Source organism: Aegilops tauschii, chromosome 5 (genome assembly GCF_002575655.3).
Source record: "Aegilops tauschii subsp. strangulata cultivar AL8/78 chromosome 5, Aet v6.0, whole genome shotgun sequence".
Classification (NCBI taxonomy): domain Eukaryota; kingdom Viridiplantae; phylum Streptophyta; class Magnoliopsida; order Poales; family Poaceae; genus Aegilops; species Aegilops tauschii.
Window position 1 is genome coordinate 492,361,358 of NC_053039.3, and position 18,617 is coordinate 492,379,974.

Below are 18,617 nucleotides of genomic sequence, written 5' to 3' on the forward strand. Positions count from 1 at the left end.
GCATATCTGGATGTGTGCTGGGCGTGCTGGTCCATGAACGCAATCATGCATTTCTTCGCAACATTCTAGATTTTTCGGTGTGCAAAACGTTTATAGCCAGGGACGTAGTACACCTTCAAAAACTAATGGATGGAGCATGTCCACCAGGTCAACCACATCTAGATGCACATCTGAAACGCGGGTCCGTAACATGATGAAAACATAGCACCTTTCATACGCGTTCTTTGAGAAAATCGCCGTTGCGTATATTTCAATGTTGTCACTGCCAGCAGTACAAGTACTTCCGTGTTAGCATCATGTGTCTCTCTTCACTCTAGTTCACACGACGGTAAAAACAAGAATTTATTACTAGGAATCTCAGTAATAAAATGCTGCCTGACTAATTAAACTATCTGAAGCAGTGACTAAAGATGTTTACAACAGGCCAAGGAGCCAGCCAACCCAGTAATCAAGAAACAAGAAAAAACAGCTACAAAACAGCATACAGAACTGTAGTTGTTGAAACTGTATTAATTTGGCGGAGCAATGGAATAGTCGACGATTGAAATGCGTGACGATATCACCTCAGCTACTTGCTTAAGAGCATCTCTAGCAGACTCCGCATAAGTGGTCAAACCCGTAAAATTTTTGCGTTTTACTGTTTTGGGTGAAAAAAGTGTCCAGAGCAAAAACCGTAAAAGTGGTCTAACCCGTAAAATTTTTAAGGGCCACCGCAAATGTACACCCGAAACCCTTATCTTTGGAGGTTGGAAGGCCGAATCTAGGGGGCCCTGTATACCGGTCAAACCTCGTCGGAGCAAACACGCCGCCGCGGAGTTTGCCGGAATCCGCCCTAAACTCGCCGGAATTCATCACCGCACACCGGAAAAGGCCGCTAGGCGCCGCAATCGATCGCCGCCGGTTCGAATTGGACGAGCTCGACATAGCCGTGGCCTCCCATGACCTCAGCCTGGCCGCCGGAATCCTCCCGGCGCGGCAGGCAAAGGGGCACGACTCGGCTGGCAATAGAGTAAGGCGCGGACGGCGGGGCGTGGCCGGCAAGGCTGGGCGCGGATGACGGAGGCGACGGGGCGTGGCCGGCAAGGCTGGGCGCGGACGACGGAGGCGACGGGGCGTGGCCGGCGAGGCTGGGCGCGGCCGGCGCGGTGATGGGGCGCGACCGACAGGGGCGGTGTGCGGCCGACGGGCGGCGGGCAACGCGGCGCGGCCGAAGGGGGTTGGATGCGACCGGCGTGGCCGGTGCGGCCGGCTGGGGGAAGGGGCGGCAGCTGCCGGACTGGAGGAAGGAGTTCTTTATTCCAGTTTTACAGTTTGTTTTACAATATCTGTCCGGCCGCAACTAAAATGAACCCTTAAAATGCATTTTTTTTCAACCCGTATCTCAGTTTTGCAGTTTGCGATTTTAAGGGGTATGCTAGAGAAGTTTACTATTATTATTTTGGAGTAGTAGCAGTTCAAATACAGACAAGATTGGTTCGACAAAACGATTCTTTATCTGCATAAACTAGAACTTTCTGCAGTGCTACCGCCTAGCAGAGTAGCAAACTAGGAACATGCCATTTCTTCCTCATGGCCTCTCATCCGTATGCTGTCTCCTACGCTTGCCTTCTAATCCGTATATACTACTTCGATTTGGCCATTTAGTCCGCACAACAGATTTGAAAATGATCCTAATCAGAGACGAACGCCTGAAGCTGTGAAGCTTCCCTTCTGACCAAGTGACCAGTGACCACACACTGAAACGGGCGTATTTTATCGAACACATTCTTTTTGGAAGATCTAGATCGGCATCTTGTTTCGTCCTTGTCATTGCCTACTCAAACGCGCAAGGGGCATGTGGATGTGGTTCGAGGCCACTCAGTGATCTGACACAAAGAATATAAGATTGTCAAGCAATATTAATTAGGTGGTTTTACTAGCTGTAAATACAAATTTAGGGAAATTACCTTATATGTTAGAGCAAATATCATAAAACATTAACTTTTTTTGTTGCAATAATCATAAAACCATAACTATTGTGGCTAGGGTGTCGCAAACCACAACTATAGTAGAGTTTTTAATCAAAAAAAATTATAGTAGAGTTTTTGTTGATACAAAGAATTTCTGGCACGTGTCCAATCGGGTTCAAGGTGGTCCGACCAAGGCAAAATCAATCTTTTTCCATGTAGCGGACCAACTATTGGGTTTATAGTGTCAGAAATAGCGTCAAACATCTTAATCTAAAGATTTGGTTTATGTGAAATTACTTGCCCTAAAATTTGTGGTTTTACAATAATTTTATAAAAAAGTTATGATTTTGTGAAACAACCATAATATATGTGGTGTCGTGACATTCATCGTACCAAATATTACATATTTTTGTGCGGGGAAAAACCTTTGATCTATTCATCAAACATCATGACAACATAAAGAACACCAGAACAAAAATTGCACCCATGTTCGTAGACCACCTAGCGACGACTATAAGAACTGGAATAAGCAGAAGGCACGCCGCTATCATCATCCCTCCCTCACCGGCAGCGGCGTAGCTAGGCCCTAGACTACCATGGCTGTGGCCTGAGGCATAGCAACTTCATGCTTCATTTCCTGTAGCAACAGTAGTACGGTTTGGTACTGTTTAGCACTGTAGCAACAACCTTGGCCGGGGGCGTGTCTCTGATGTGGCTACGCCACTACTCACCGGAGTCGACCAAACCTTCTTATAGTAAACAGTTGGAAAGTCGTTGTGCTAAGACCCAAAGAACAGTGCACCAGAACAGCTCCCGTCCTCGATGAAGAGAAGCGTAGATCGTAAGGATCAAATTCATACACACGAAAGCAAACGAACGGAGATCGAATCTAAGCAGATCTACCAAAGACAAACACCAACCAAATCTCACGAGATCCGCCGGAGACACACTTCCACACGCCCTTCGACAACACTAGACTCATTACTGGGGCGGGGGCAGACAAGGGAAAACCTTATTCCAACTTCAAGGAGGCGTCACCGGCTCACCTCCTAAAAGGACACAAACCTTAAACAAACTGACAAAAACACCTAATAAAAGATGCAGGAGTCATCTCGCTGGCAAGGACCGGGAGGCACCATAGGCCCTAAGGCCACAGAAGATGAGCTAGATCGGTCGTGGAGCAGGCAGGACGCGAAGAAACCCTAGTTAGAAATAGTGTCGAACATTCTAATAGGAAAACTGGATCCTGTGAAACAACTTGATATTTTTTTGAAATTACTGTTCTGTGAAACCCTACTGATAATAGTGGCATTGTCGTGATATTTGCTCCATGTTAAGCACACTCATCGTAACAAACATTACATCTAACTAAGTTGATAAAATGTTCGAAAGAGACAAGAAAAAATAGAACAAATACGTACCCACCAGACAGGTTGACACAATGCATCAAGCACCGTTGAGTAGTCAAAGTCAACCCATTTGGTGCCACTGGCCTCTATTCTGTTTCCAGCCGTACTAAACTTGCACGGTACTAGCACCATTTTCCCGAGATCAATGGGGCTCGAACATTACTTAAACCTAGCTGAAGCAAAACCAGCAAACCCAGCACCTAGAACCATGCTATACCACTCATACTATCGACAGTACAACTCGACGCTTACGGTGCACGGACACATATGGCCACGTTGAGATCCGCGGCCGGCCTGCCGTCCAAAGATTCGGCATGCCGCCCTCCGGCCCGACGCGCCGGCGACAAGATCTATACAGCACACCCTCTCTGCAACCACCGTGGCGTGCGCATCGGTCTATCGGGCAAACCGGCGAAGTCGAGCTCACCTTCCTCCAGCGAAAGTCCAAGGAAGCTCTGCTGCACGGCCGCAGAGGCGATGGAGCAACGGGCGGCGCGACAGGCCACGACGCTGGGGTTCGGATATGTCTGTTTGGTGCGTGGGAACCCCCCTGGGAATTATTTGCTCAGCTGGGCGACCAGACCAAGTGGCTCGTCATGCAGCGCGGGTGGCGCCCGACTGTCCGGGCAGCGCGGCATGCATGTGCGCGGCGCCACCCAACGTGGCCGAAGCCGGCGAGCGGCTCGTCGCCGTCGCGTGCATGCACGGCGCCACGCGCGACGTACCTCGCTGGCTGGCCGGGCCGGTTTAACTACCCTGCCTCTCTGCTCGATTGGTGGGATTGTTCATGCATGCATGGTCCTTGAAAATGGTGTCGTTTGTCTCCTTTGGCGTTCTTGGCGACGCCTGCATGATCTCGCGCTCCGAAGAAACACCTGGTCCTTGTTTGGACTGATCTGCGATCGATTCCGTGGAGCGGTGAGGTCCGTTGATTAAGCATCCTGTGGTTCAGAGACGGGCACGTTCATGAGGCTGGTTAGAACAGTGAACGAAGTATTCTATTCCACGCACCGTACAAGTGCAAGTTTCTATGCATATGGATAGGGTCGTGAAACGAGTAGGGTGTTTCGCTGCCCAACCTCACCTTCACCTACACCCGGTTAGAAAAAGTTCGTATAAAATTCAAAACAATATAAAAAATACAAAAAAATTATGCGTTAGACAATTTGATGCGTGAGGGCATGTACAACGCTGTACAATCAGCCGTCTATAACAGGTGCCAACTAGGATATTTGATTATGTGGAGGAAAGAGAAATAGGAGAGAGAATTGGTCCGTCGGTAGAATTACAGACGGTCGATAGCGCTGAAATCTCGCCCGCTATCGACGGCCTTTTCCCGTTGTACCGAGGCTGTCTGCAGTCTGCACTCTCGTATTCTCACCTTCACGGACGATCCAATATTTGAATTCCAATACCGCTGAGGAGCGATATGATCATCGATGTGGAGCTCCTGTCACTGTCGCCGGTGGTGAGACAGTCCTTCAGTCTTGAGGAATGAGGAGGGAAGATGATGTGAGCAGCCGGCCGGCGGCAGGCTGTGGCCATTCGCCGGGGCCGCCACCAGAGCTTAGCGGACGTTCGCGAATCCGCCGCAGGCCCGCATCTCGTCCGGCATACATGCCACTAGCGCCCAGATCTCCTTCGTGTTCACCATGGCCGAAGTGCAGAGCTTCTGGCTGCCGCTCTTTAAAGCAAAGTCCAGCTATCTCTATGTTTGGATGACTCCACAGTGCACCCATGACATGCCTGATGGTTTTGGTAGATTGGAATAATTCTTTCGAGGATTAGAATGGATGCATGCGGGACAAGAATTGCCCTATAGTGTTTCTTGCCTCCGTAATCACACCCTGCTAATTGTATAGTCACCTAAACAGACGTCGCGTTGTAGCAGTTGTCATTAGCCCTGTCTAGAGATGATATGGCAGAGTACTACAGACAACTGCTGTCTGACCATTGTACATGCCCTAAGGCCTGCTTCAAATTTCAAGTCATTTGGACTTCTGAGTAGCTCTCAGCAAAAAAGACAAAATGGGCCAAAACAGTATCTGAACAGTAAACATTTTTTTACAGAACCCGAATTTGTCTTTTTTAGTATATGTTTTGATCTTTTTTGTCAGCGCAGGTGCAGTGCAGATGAGCTTGGGTGCAGAGATGGATTTTGGTCATGAAACAGCTTGTCGTTTCTATGCATATATGGAGTACGCATATCGCTAATCGAGTGTTTTCTGATACGATACACGACAACCTATGATGGGGCTTCTAGTCTAGTAATGCATGTCAGCTGGTTTCCATATGCACACAAGTACTGTGAACCACTATAGACAAGAAAAGTTCCGGGCTTGCATGCATGCTTTCGAATACTATGGACAATAATGCTTTCGGGCATGGCTCCGTGGTTTGACGTTGTTCATTAAATTGTGAAACTCCCGTAGATTTGCACGCATGCATGATCCTTCTAATCTCAAAGTTAAAACATCATGTCTTCTACATGATCATGTATAATATTGGGCACCAACCCAAAGGTACACGCATGCATGCAAACTACCGTAGTACTCTTTGGACGTGTCCATGCGTCCACGCACGATTCATGTCTGGTTTTTTAGGGGTGAGCCAACTGATGCAGCGAGAGTCCACCACACTTTATTACGTTCGCCAACGGACGATGACGGAACCATATGAATGCACACAAACAAACCTCGGCCGTTCACTGAACCTACACGTACAGCAAGCTACGGCCCATGCGGCCACCTGAAGTCCGTCAACTTTGCTCCGCCGGCGCGCCACGCGTACCGTGGCCCATGACGAGACACGGCATGGCGCCGCTCCGGCGATGGCGTCTCGCTCCCGAACAGGGGGCTACATGCCTACGTGCATGAAAACTTTGGCGAGGCTTTTGGCCTACACGCAACTGAAAAAAGGTCAGTGACGCATGAGCCGCTTGTTGTGTTTTTTGTCTTTTATTTAGTGCTTGTTGAGCTGTGTCCTCAGCACAACCCCGTCTGGACTTGTGTGTGCTACCATGTGTGTTTGTGCGTGTGTATGCGGCATGAACCTTGTTGATTTGTTGGGCCTTATGACTCTGGTGGTTTGCTTTATATATAAAGCGGGGCGACATTTTTTTCCGGATAGTATAAAGAACATCAGAACAAAAATTACATCCATGTCCATAGATCACGTAGCAACGGCTACAAGCACTGGAACGAGCAGAAGGCGTGCCGCCATCACCACCCCTCCCTCACCGGAGTCGAGCAAATCTTCTTGTAGTAGACAGTTGGAAAGTCACTGTCCTAAGGCCCGCAAAGAACAATGCACCAGAATAGAAACCGTCCTTGATGAAGAAAAGTGTAGATCGTAAGGATCCAACCCATAGACACATGAACACAGACAACAAAGACCGAATCTACGAAGATCTACCAAAGGCAAACACCAACCAAATCACACGAGACCTGCCGGAGACACACCTCCACACGCCCTTCGACGACACTGGACTCACTACCGGGGCGGGGGCAAGGCGGGGAGAACCTTATTTCATCTTCAAGGAGCCACCGCCGGCTCGCCTCCTAAGAGGACACAAACCCTAAACAGATTACGAAAAACATCTAAAAGAGAAGCAGGAGTTCTCTCGCTGGCAAGGACCAGAATCTACCGCGCCTCCTTGGCCTTAAGGCCATAGAAGGAGGTAGATCGGCGGTGGAGCCGGCGGGATGCGAGGAAACCCTAGTTAGAAATAGTGTCAAATATTCTAATTAAAAAATGGATCCTGTGAAACAACTCGATAATTTTTTAAGTTATTGTAAGAAATATACGCACACGGTCTAACCCCTATTCCTCGATCCTTTTGCGTGGTTCCGCTCACAATGATCAATTGAGGCTAGGGGTTAGGGACCTTTATATAGTGCTATTCCAGTTAATTTTAAACTGTATAAACTGCAGATATATGTTCAGATAAAATCTGTTTAAACGAAGACTGCATGTTAACTTAACCAACCACGATCATTAGTAACCATCAAGGAGTTTCATCTGCAAACTGTCCCATAAGCACGTACGTGTGAGTCGCACGCTGAATTTGAATTACAATTCAAATTCACAGGCTTTACCAATTCATGGAGCCAATCCCATGAACAACCTGGCATTTCATAATATGTTGTGCCCGGGCAAAATATACATTAGTATAATAAATATTGCAGCATTAATAAATACTGTCTCCAGCATATACGTACCGGCTTCCATGAACTATATTCCATTCATGTATTCCAAGCAATATTCAAGTGCATCGATAAATTCCATATCGAGGTAAACATATTCCAGGAATTATGTAGTATAGATAAAATGTTGCAAGCCACACATAAGTATTTCCTACAGTTATGGTTTCGTGAAACCCTAGCGATAATAGCTGCGGTGTCGTGATATTTGCTCCATGTTAAGCACAGTCATCGTAACAAACATTACATCTAACTAAGTTGATAAAATATTCGAAGCAGACAAGAAAAAATAGAACAAATACGCACCCACCAGACAGGTTGACACAATGCATCGAGCACCGTTGAGTAGTCAAGTCAACCCATTTGGTGCCACTGGCTTCTATTCTGTTTCCAGCCGTACTAAACTTGCACAGTACTAGCACCATTTGGCCGAGATCAACGGGGCTCCAACATTACTTAAACCTAGCTGAAACAAAACCAGCAAACCCAGCACCTAGAACCATGCAATGGAAGGTGCTTAGAAGAGGTGCTTAGAGAAATAAACCAGAATTTTCTTAAGCATCAATACTTATTTGTACAAAATAGACGCTTAACTAAGCGTCCCTCCTATAAAAATAGGCATCGGTGCTTCAGAAAAATTCAGTTTATTTTTCTCAGCACCTTCCTAAGCATCTTTCATTGTACAAGGCCTAATACTATCGACAGTACAACTCGACGCTTACTGTGCACGGACACATATGGCCACGTTGAGATCCGCGGCCGGCCTGCCGTCCGAAGATTCGCCATGCCGCCCTCCGGCCCGACGAGCCGGCGACAAGATCTACACAGCACACCCTCTCTGCAACCACCATGGCGTGCTCATCGGTCTATCGGGCGAAGTCGAGCTCACCTTCCTCCAGCGAAAGTCCAAGGAAGCTCTGCTCCGCAGGGCCGGAGAGCGGAGAGGCGATGGAGCAACGGGCGGCGCGCCAGGCCACGACGCTCGGGATCGGATGTGTCTGTTTGGTGCGTGGGAACCCCCCTGGAATTATTGGCTCGGCCGGGCGACCAGACCAAGTGGCCCGTCGTGCAGCGAGGGTGGCGCCCCACTGTCCGGGCAGCGCGGCATACATGTGCGCCGCGCCACCCGACGTGGCCGAAGGCGGCGAGCGGCTCGTCGTCGTCGCGTGCATGCACAGCGCCACGCGCGACGTACCTCGCTGGCTGGCCGTGCCGGTTTAACTACCCTGCCTCTCCCTCTCCGCTCGATTGGTGGGAGTGTTCATGCATGCATGCATGGTCCTGGGAAATGGTGCCGTTTGTCTCTTTGGCGTTCTTGGCGACGTCTGCATGATCGCGCGCTCCTTGTTTGGACTGATCTGCCATCGAGTCCGTGGAGCGGCGAGGTCCGTTGATCGCGCGCTTGCATGCATGCTTTCGAATACCAGTGAAGTCTATTTTAAACCTTAAGGTCATAGAGCTGGTCATAAATAAACCCTGACCTTTAAATTCCTGAAGTATGTATCCTGTAGTCATTGATACCGGTCAATCTCAACCCCGAACCTTTCTGTACCAGTTTGGCGCGCTGGGAAACCAGCTATCCCGGCCAGGATCGCACTCTTAATCTCACTGACTGCATGGACCCACATGTCATATTCATCCCTAATCTCTCTCCAAGAAACTGCGGCAGCTGTGTCTTCGAGTATCGTGACGGGCTAGTTGCAAATCATGCCGCGCGCATCTGCCAGTCGAGCCGCCGCGGTTGAGACGAGGCCCTTAGCGAGGAGCACGTATAGGACCTTGTCGCGGCTGGCCGTATTAGGTAATGCGGAGGACAAGCTCCGGCGCGAACGCGCGCGCGCCAGCCGGAGGCTCAACTGCCCCGGCCGATTGATTCCGTTTTGCCCGATGTGCCTGGATAAGTAGTAGCTAAACGATCTAGCACCAAACGCTCATATATGTGGTAACCAACTTAATCGATCTTGGCCTGATTGATTGATATGATCGAATATGCGCAGACCTCAGGCACGCAGGAATTAATATGTGATGTTTCTTAGTGGGGCACTCCGGTGACTTGTAAGTCACCATCATCTGCGACGTGTGCTACGGACCCCAACCCATGAGAAAGCTAGCATATGTCCCAGTCTAAAGTCATGTTTCTTGCCCCTCCAGCTCATTTGCCCCTCCACAAATTCAGCCCAAGCTCCGCCACTGGCTACGGAGACATATATCCCAGAGACCAGCGCGTGGCCGCTCAGGATGGGCTGACCGCGTCCGTGGCACTCTGCATCTGCAGCTTCCCGTCTGCGAGCGTGGCGGCCATGGACTACGGCCGCTCATGTGCAGAGGTTGAGGCCGCGGACAGCGAGGATGACGCTGCGGGACCTGCTGGGCCAGCAAGTGTGCGACTGCAAGCTGGTCTTCTCAGGGTACTCAGCTCGTCTTCGCGGGCTACACAACTCGTCTTCGCGAGGCATTCACTCGGCTGCCGCACCGCGACACCCATGGCAGTGCTGATGGTGACTGCCTGCCACGGCGCCCAGGGCGTGCGCGCGCACTACACGCCCCTGTCCGTGGAAGACCCCCGAGGCGCGCGTCGCTGCTCCGCCGCGTTGCTGGCGTCCAGGCACCTGCACTGATTTCAGGAGGGAGATGGGACGGGGTGCGGATGGAGGATGGCTCTGACATGTGGGGTAGAGATGTAAGTGAGAGGTAGACTTTAATCCCGGGCGGGATGGATCTTTTCCCGGTGCGGCAAACAGGACCAGGGTCAAGATTGACCGGGATAAATAAGTACAGGGTATAGACTTCAGGGATTTGAAGGTGAGGGTTTGTTTTCAACAAGCTCTACAACTTCAAGGTTTGAAATAGACTTCACTCTTTCGAATACTATGGACAATAATGCTTCCGGGCACGCCTCCGTGGTTTGCCGTTCTTCTTTAAACTGAAACTCCCGTAGATTTACATGCATGCGTGATTCTTCATCAAATCTCAAAGATAAAACATCATGTCTTCTTCTACATGATCACGTATCCTAGTCACGTTTAAAATCGGGCATGCATGCAAACTATACTACCGTAGTACTGTTTGGACGTTTCCATGACCATGTGACCACGCACGATTCATGTCTGGTTTTAGGAGCTGACCCAACTGATGCAGCGAGAGTCCACCACACTTTATTACGCTCACCAACGGACGATGACGGAACCATGAATGCACACAAACAAACCGCGGCCGTTCACTGAACCTACTCGTATAGCAAGCTACGGCCCATGCGGCGACGTGAAGTCCGTCGACTTTGCTCCGCCGGCGCGCCACGCGTACCGTGGCCCATGACGAGACGCGGCATGGCGCCGCTCCGGAGCTCCCACCTCGCGCGTCTCGCTCCCGAACAGGGGGCTACATGCCTACGTGCATGAAAACTTTGGCAAGGCTTTTGGCCTACACGCAACTGAAAAAAGGTCAGTGACGCAAACGACGAGAGGGGATATTTCCAGAAGCTTCTGCTTCACGCTCGTATCGTGCACGCAGCTAAGCTCTTATCGTTTCGACGAGAAAGGTACTTTCTCTCCGTTGAGGTTTGCAAGGCCATTCATACAACTAATGAAATTCCTGAAATACCAGGGTCTGATTACCTTGTACACAATAAAGATCCAATATAGACTTGTATGCAAAGTCCGTCAGCAAAGCTCAAAAGTCACCAATGTGTGGGTGTCGGCGAAAGAGGTGGATTAAGTTCTGACAAATTACTCATTGTCTTGATTTTACTGACATGGCTCTCTTGCCTAACAAACTCGAATGGAGGTAGTAGTACCAAATTCATGGATTGTTCAATTCAAACTACTAAAATTGTTATTACAAAAGTCCCTTGCTGCTTGCCTGCAACAGTTTTTTCATCTAACTCTAAAATTACACAAACCCACTCAACTTAAAAAAAAACTTGGTCCTCGCCGACTTAAAGGGGTTTGATTAGGTCATTTTGGGATTTTGACACACTTTATAGCCCAACTAATAAAAAAATCAAAGAAAAGAAGTTTAGGAGAATGAAAACAAAAATTTGTCTACCATTTGGGAATTTATTTTTAAAATGAAACTTTCGAGCCAAACCAGGGATTCAACAAATTATGGAAAAGTGTTAAAAAAAAGGAGGCAATAAACTAATGAATATCCATGGGAAATCAGGAAATATGGGGATTTTCTATTAACATTCTAAATCGTCTGCAATTTTCCATTGATTTTTCCATAACAGTATAGATTTTATTAGATTTTTTCCAGCATTCGCATTATTTTTGCAAAATATGTAGATTTTTTCATTATGTTTTCTGCTTTTAAATGGAGTATGGTGTTTTTCCATTTACAAAAATAGTTTATTTTCAATTAATCTCCGTACCCTTTTCATTTTTCTTCTTTTTTCAATTTTTTTGTGTTGGCTTATGCTAGATCTCACCACCATATCCTCGGTCTACGTGCATTGAGTTGGAAGAAAATTAAATCTAACCACATTTATATTTAAGGATATGCTTATCATGTTTTATACTTTAGGAAGAAAAATAAACCTGGTCATAGTTGATAGAGTCTACTATATCACATCGCTAATCTCCATCGCCAATCCTGTGGCAGGTACTAAGCAATAATATACATGTGAATTGTTATACTATTTATTCTTAATCTAGTACTATGAGAAATGCCATAGACATGTAATTAATGGAGATAGATCATCTCTAGCACTACTGACGCGATTTCAGAAAAAATGTTTTACAACTTGATAATTGTTCCACTTTAATCTATCGAAGGTCATGTGTTTATCAGCTACTATAATGCTTCCTTTACTTTCGGATTTTCACATTTGACAATCTATGTGTGTCGCGGGGACAATTAATCTAAAAACATTTTCTAAAGACACCTCATTGTATTCACTTAATTTCATAAGAATATGAAGAGTTTAAATTCGTAATAGCACAATGTGAACAAGATATTGATGGCCCCGCAGGAAAAAAAAGCAAGATGTTTGATGGCAACCATACAATGGTGCCAATTCAGTCATTTTCTGGAAGTATCCTAGCACTTAAGTTATTTTTCCCATACAACCACATAACCTTCCATGGGGTCCAACTGTGAAAAACAATAGAAGTTACTCCCTCCGTTCGGAATTACTTGTCACAAAAATGGATGTATCTACAACTAAAATACATCTAGATACATTCATTTCTTGGACGAGTAATTCCGAAAGGAGGGAGTACTACTCAAGGACATAGAGTTATTTGAAAAGTATCTAAAAAGGAATTATTGAAAAAACATATCCGGTCCATCAAAATAGTAGTTTGTTCTTGTATTGACCATGTGATCTTGTCAGAGTAGCTTGCTAAGTTGCTATAACGATTTTTACCTTGGAGCTCTCGCTTAAAGAATGGTGGGTCAACCCTTCCGGTAAAGAGCATCCTATGGCCTACCTAACCTCACCATTCTTATTACTTGCACTATTTGGAACTAAAGAAACACCCGTGTCTTCTGGCACAAGAGCACTTCATCACCAATCCCATGTTGCATTTCCATCAAATGTGAGGCTAAGCTTTGGGTAACCGGGTGCAAGAAATTGGGCTGATTAATACTGGGAGAATGATTTTTGTGTGTAATTCAGGCTCTTGAGCTTATGTGAAAAACAAAACTCTATTCTCTTTTTTTTGATGTAAACTCTATTCTCTTCTTAATTAAAGGATGAGACAAATCTTCCGCCGTCGTTTTTTAAAGACAAATTCTTCACAAGGATGCTAAGTCTAGAGGTAACGAGCTGTCCGTTGGATTGTTTTCTGAATGTTTTTTTTTCATGATGAACGCATTGCCGTCTTTGATTGTACGCACGTATTTGTGTGTTGTGCAACTTAACCGCGAGGGTAGGATTTTGCTAGCTGGCCAGAGCTCACCGTTAACTTGATCGGAATAAATATCTTCTTCACCGGGTAGCCAATTGACGGCTCCACGGCATTCGCTGGCCGCAACAAACCTCCAGCCAGGCTGTGCTGCCCCGACTCCCGGCTACACGACAACGCTCCCTCTGCCTCCCCGCTCAGCCGCTCCGCTATATATACCATCGCCGTCTCCGGCAGCAACCACACCACACATTGCATTACCACAACAACAGCGCGAACAAGAGAAGCGCAGGACAAGAAGCTAGCAGCAGCAGCAGCACACACGCGGCGACCAAGACGAAATGGGCCTGTGTGTCTCGTACGACGCGGCTGCCGACGGCCCGGCGACCGCGAGGGTGGTGCTCCCCAGCGGCGAGCTCCGGGAGTACTCGCCGCCCGCAACGGCAGCGCTGGCGCTTGAGGAGGTGGGGCACCAGGAGTGGTTCGTCTGCGACGCCGACGCGATGGGGTTTGAGGGCTCCGTCGCGGCGGTGGCCAGCGGCGAGGCGCTCCGGCGGGGGCAGATCTACTTCGTGCTCCCGAGCGACATGCTGCGCCGCCGCCTCGCCCCCGAGGAGGTGGCATCGCTCGCCGTCAAGGCCAGCGCCGCCCTCGTCAAGGCCGCCACTGCCTCATCAGCCGGCGGCCGGCGCCGGCGAGGCTCCGTGGCGCCGCTCGTGTTCGCGCCGTCCGAGGAGGACTACTCGGCCGAGGATAGGTTCACTTTGGCGACGTTCGCGGTGAAGCCGACGGTGGCGCAGAAACGGAGGGTGGCGTACCGAGGCGGCAGGTCACCGCCGCGGTTCTCGCCCGACTTAACCGCCATTCTGGAGAGCGAGTAGAGGTGCAGGGCACACGAGACTGCCAGAAAAAAAAAGGGGGGCATTTTTGCACATAGCCCTGCCTTGCCTGGCCGCGACTGCGACTGAGGCGTTGGCCCGGCCGCTGATGCTAGATCGGACGGCGAAGATGCGGAGATAGCCGCGGCACATCCTTGTGGATATGTGGAGTTAGTTTCTCAGAGTCAGAGACTCAGAGTGGTAGAAGTAGAACTAGTCGTGTCTTCGGCGTAATCGGTTAGTACGTCAGAAGCACTGTATAAATATTGCACATACAGATATGTCAATGTAATGTAAATATTGCACCTATGAAAAAATATACTCCTTCCGTCTCAAAATAAGTGTCTGAATTTTGTGTATTTTGTGGAGTAATCGGTTACTGGCCTGAACTTCATTGCACGTGCCCTCATTTTTAGGTTTGTATTATTCAGCAGTAATCTTCCAAGTTGCAAGCCAATGATCACGGAGGATGGCCCGGTGGAACACAAGAATGCAAACATAGGAGAAACTATTTTTGTTAACTAAAATAAATAAGAAAATAAGTGTGCGAAAAATATTGAAAATGGAAGATAGTGTTTGATGTGCCGTTATTTGTGTATGTATGAATTTGCTTGAAATTGTGTGAAGACATATATGTACACCAACCTTGGCAAAGATGTTTTGAAATGCGCTACAACATCTATTGTATATTCTTCCATGCACATGCAACAGCTATTTATGGAAAATAACCAGGCTCGTGAACTCTTTAATAATATTTGAAAAAAATTAGCAGACTTAAGCACAAGATGAAATTTCTTCTAGCCCATCCTTCACGACAGAATAAATACTAGAGCTATGCTCAAAATGACAGGATTTTTCATGAATGACTACACTTGTACTCTCTATAACCAAGCCACCGAGGAGACGTTCCACCATTTTCTATGGGATTGTGATTTTGATTGGGAATGGTGGAACTCAATTAACTCAAAAAAAGGAGGGTCATTTTTGTTTACAGTCACTCCTTACTCAGTTCTCACCCATGAAAAGCTCCTAAACGCCTTGGCATGGATATCCTCATTCTTTGATGTTGGAATATTTGGATCCGAAGAAATGAAAAGATCTTTAGAAGTTTACAACCTTCACTGGTATCTTGGAAGCTTCCCAGCCACAACATTAGGTACAAGCATGCTGCTTATTTCTAGCATTGGATGACATAATCCTTTTAATTTTATTATGGCTCCTTCATATCGAAGAGCTTGTATTGGACATACCTTTTTTTCCTCCCCCCCCCCCCCCCCCCCCCACCACCTTGCAACATACCTGCCCATACTTATATATTGGAAATTGCCGACTGTTCTACCGTTTGCTGTTAAATTACGTCCGCATCATACTTATCTGCATGAATTTCATTCGGTTTGTTTAAATCTGCTTAGAATTGTATGCGGACACGGTTGGATGGCCGACTCCTGCATCCGTGTCCACGGATTGGCCTCCCCTGTCGGCGGACGGATGCGATAGAAAATTGACGGGTTAGCGTCGGAGATGCCCTAACTCTATCAAAGAGCCACACAAGCTTGTCATCTACCTGCAACTTGAACGCATGATGCAGGCCATGGTACTACGAGAGAGTGAAATAAACACGTGCGTTTTCTTTCCACTGAAGAAAACGCCATATCTCTCGCGCTGCATCCTGTCCTGTCCCGGCCCCCTCTCCCACGGTGGCCACCCCATTTGCTGGCCTTCTTTCCAGCCTGGGTGCCGTCCTTGCATTCCGCCAAGCAATTATCACACACCGGTTGCAACCACAGCAAGGACAATTGGATTGGATTGGATGCATGATGTTGGATTGATCATTCATGCACACCTAAAAAACCATGCTGCTTTGATGCATGTTGCAACACTTGCGCTGCGCTTTTTCATTTTGCTGGGTCACCTGCGCTGCACCTTGGCATGTGCTTTTCACCTTGCTGGTACTAGTGGTGCTCCGCATGGCCCCGTCCTGATGGATGTTTGGATCCAAATACCAAATGGGTGTTTGGATCGATTCGCATCACAGCCCCGTTCCGCTGGAACGTAATCACTGCTGCCGATCGTGCATTCAGTCTATGCTGGTGTGCGTATCTGCTACAGTATTTAGTTAATACTACTTCGATGATAATTGGTATCTCACCTAAGCTATTTATTCGATTAGCACGAAGGAAATGATTGAGACCTACCCATGACAAAGGGATCGCACAATCAAGGATAGTAAGATCCACTACAAACTATTTCTTTTTCTTTCTAACCAACAGATTTGCAAGCTCGTTCTATAGATAGTTAACCAGCACTGTTTTTGGTTCGTTGGCAACTTGGCATTATTGGACAGTACAGCTGAAGGGCACCCGAAGGTTGTTCACTTGCAAATTTGGACGTGTGCTGGACGAGCTCGTCCACGGATGCAACCATGCAGTTTACGGCCTTCTAGACTTTTGGTGTGCAAAACGTTTATAGCCAGGGACACGTACAGTATACACCTTCAAACCTAATGGACGCAGAGGAAGGTCCTGTGGTCAACCACATCTAGATGCAACTGAGACGAGGGCCCGAACCATAATGAAAACAGAGCGAGCACAATCGTGAACACGCGTTCTTGGAGAAATCGTCGCTGCGTATATGCCAATTGTGTCACTGGCGGCATTACTTCCCTGTTAGCATCAGGGGTGTGTCTCTGCTCTAGTTCACAGCACGGTAAAAATAACACTATGCTATGTTACCTGAGCAAGAGTTACTCTAGGAATCTCAGTGATAAAATACTGCCTTGCTCATTTAACTATCTGAAGCAGTGATTAAGATTTTTTATTGTTTTGGAAACGGGGTGACTAAGATCTTTACTATAGGCCAGGGAGCCAACCAACCTAGTAACCAAGAAAGAAGAAGAAACAGCTAAAAAAAACATGATATAGAGCTGCAGTTGTTGAAACTGCATTGTTGGCGGAAATGTGTGACGGTATCACCTCGCCTACTTGCTTATGTTAGTGTGGTACTCCCTCCGTCCCACAATATAAGAACGTTTTTAACACTATACTAGTGTCAAAAACGTTCTTATATTTTGGGACAGAGGGAGTACTTTTTTAGGAGCAGTTAGTGTAGTATTCAGTTCAGTTCAAATACAGACAAGATTGGCTCGACAAAAAGATTATTTGTTTCCATAAATTATAATCTTTGCAGTGTTAGCAGAGTAGCAAACTAGAAACATGTCATTTCTTCCTCGTGGCTTCTCATCGATATGTTGTCTCCTCTCCATGCATTTTATACAGTACTCCCTCCATTCCTAAATATTTGTCTTTCTAGACATTTCAAACAGACTGCCATATACGGATGTATGCAGACACATTTTAGAGTGCAGATTTACTCATTTTGCTCCGTATGTAGTCATTTGTTGAAATATCTAGAAAGACAAATATTTAGGAACGGAGAGAGTACTTCGCATTGGCTATTTAATTAGACACAATTGCTCGAAGCTTCCCCGGTTGACCACACACACAAACGGACGTGTTTTAACGAGTATCTTGCATCGTCCTTGTCATTGCCTGCTCAAATCGACAAGGGGCTGGTCACTGCCTGCTAGCTTAGAAAACATCAGCCATCGAAATTTTTATTTGTATTTTTCAGATAAATGAAAAGATGTTTGTTGATTTCAAAGAATATTGTGAATAAGAAAACTATGAATTTTGAAAATATTCATGGATTTCAAACAATGTTCATGACTTTTAAGAAAAAGGTTCACAAATTTAAAAATGTGCACTTACTATAAAAATATTCACAAAATTAAAAAATCTTCATGAATTTCAAAAAGAAAACACATATTTTTTTAAATGTTCACGTATTTTTTCATGAATTAAAATATAAAAAATAAAATAGAGAAGAAAAATGAAAAAACATGAAAAGAGGTAAAAACAAGGAAAATTCAAAAGAAAAACTATAAAGACTGATATTGAAACATAGGAACAATGAAAATAAAAACCAAACAATAGCTTCTTATAAATGGAAAATAGGTGTGCATTTCTCTCAACCAGCGACGTACGCCCTTACAGGCAAGGCCAACAGCGATCCACATCTCCTGATGCACCAAGAGGCTTGAAATCTAGGGAGCTTAGCATCTTAAATAGATGTTAGAAAAAATATCATAAACCATAACTGCTTGTGGCTACGGTGGCACAAAACCACAACTACTAGATTTTTCATTAGAAAACAATGACCCGTGGGTGAATTTGTCACATAACTCAAATATTTCATATTAATTCGCTTGAGTTTTGATATTGTTTCTAACACTCTGGACCACCAACAAGCCACAACATTGCAAAGATTGGCTTCT

General features: G+C 46.7%; 1 protein-coding gene across 1 annotated transcript; it reads left to right on the top strand.

Moving 5' to 3' along the window:
* The first annotated feature begins 13,402 nt into the window (after positions 1-13,402).
* LOC109760890 (uncharacterized) lies at positions 13,403-14,643 on the top strand. The gene has a single exon (XM_020319687.4). It carries the CDS (start codon positions 13,748-13,750, stop codon positions 14,285-14,287), a length of 540 nt encoding a protein of 179 aa, XP_020175276.1. The 5' UTR covers positions 13,403-13,747; the 3' UTR covers positions 14,288-14,643.
* Positions 14,644-18,617: the final 3,974 nt, after the last annotated feature.

Coding starts and splice junctions, on each gene's coding strand:
- LOC109760890 (XM_020319687.4), top strand. CDS start 13,748: ATGGGCCTGTGTGTCTCGTACGACGCGGCTGCCGACGGCCCGGCGACC.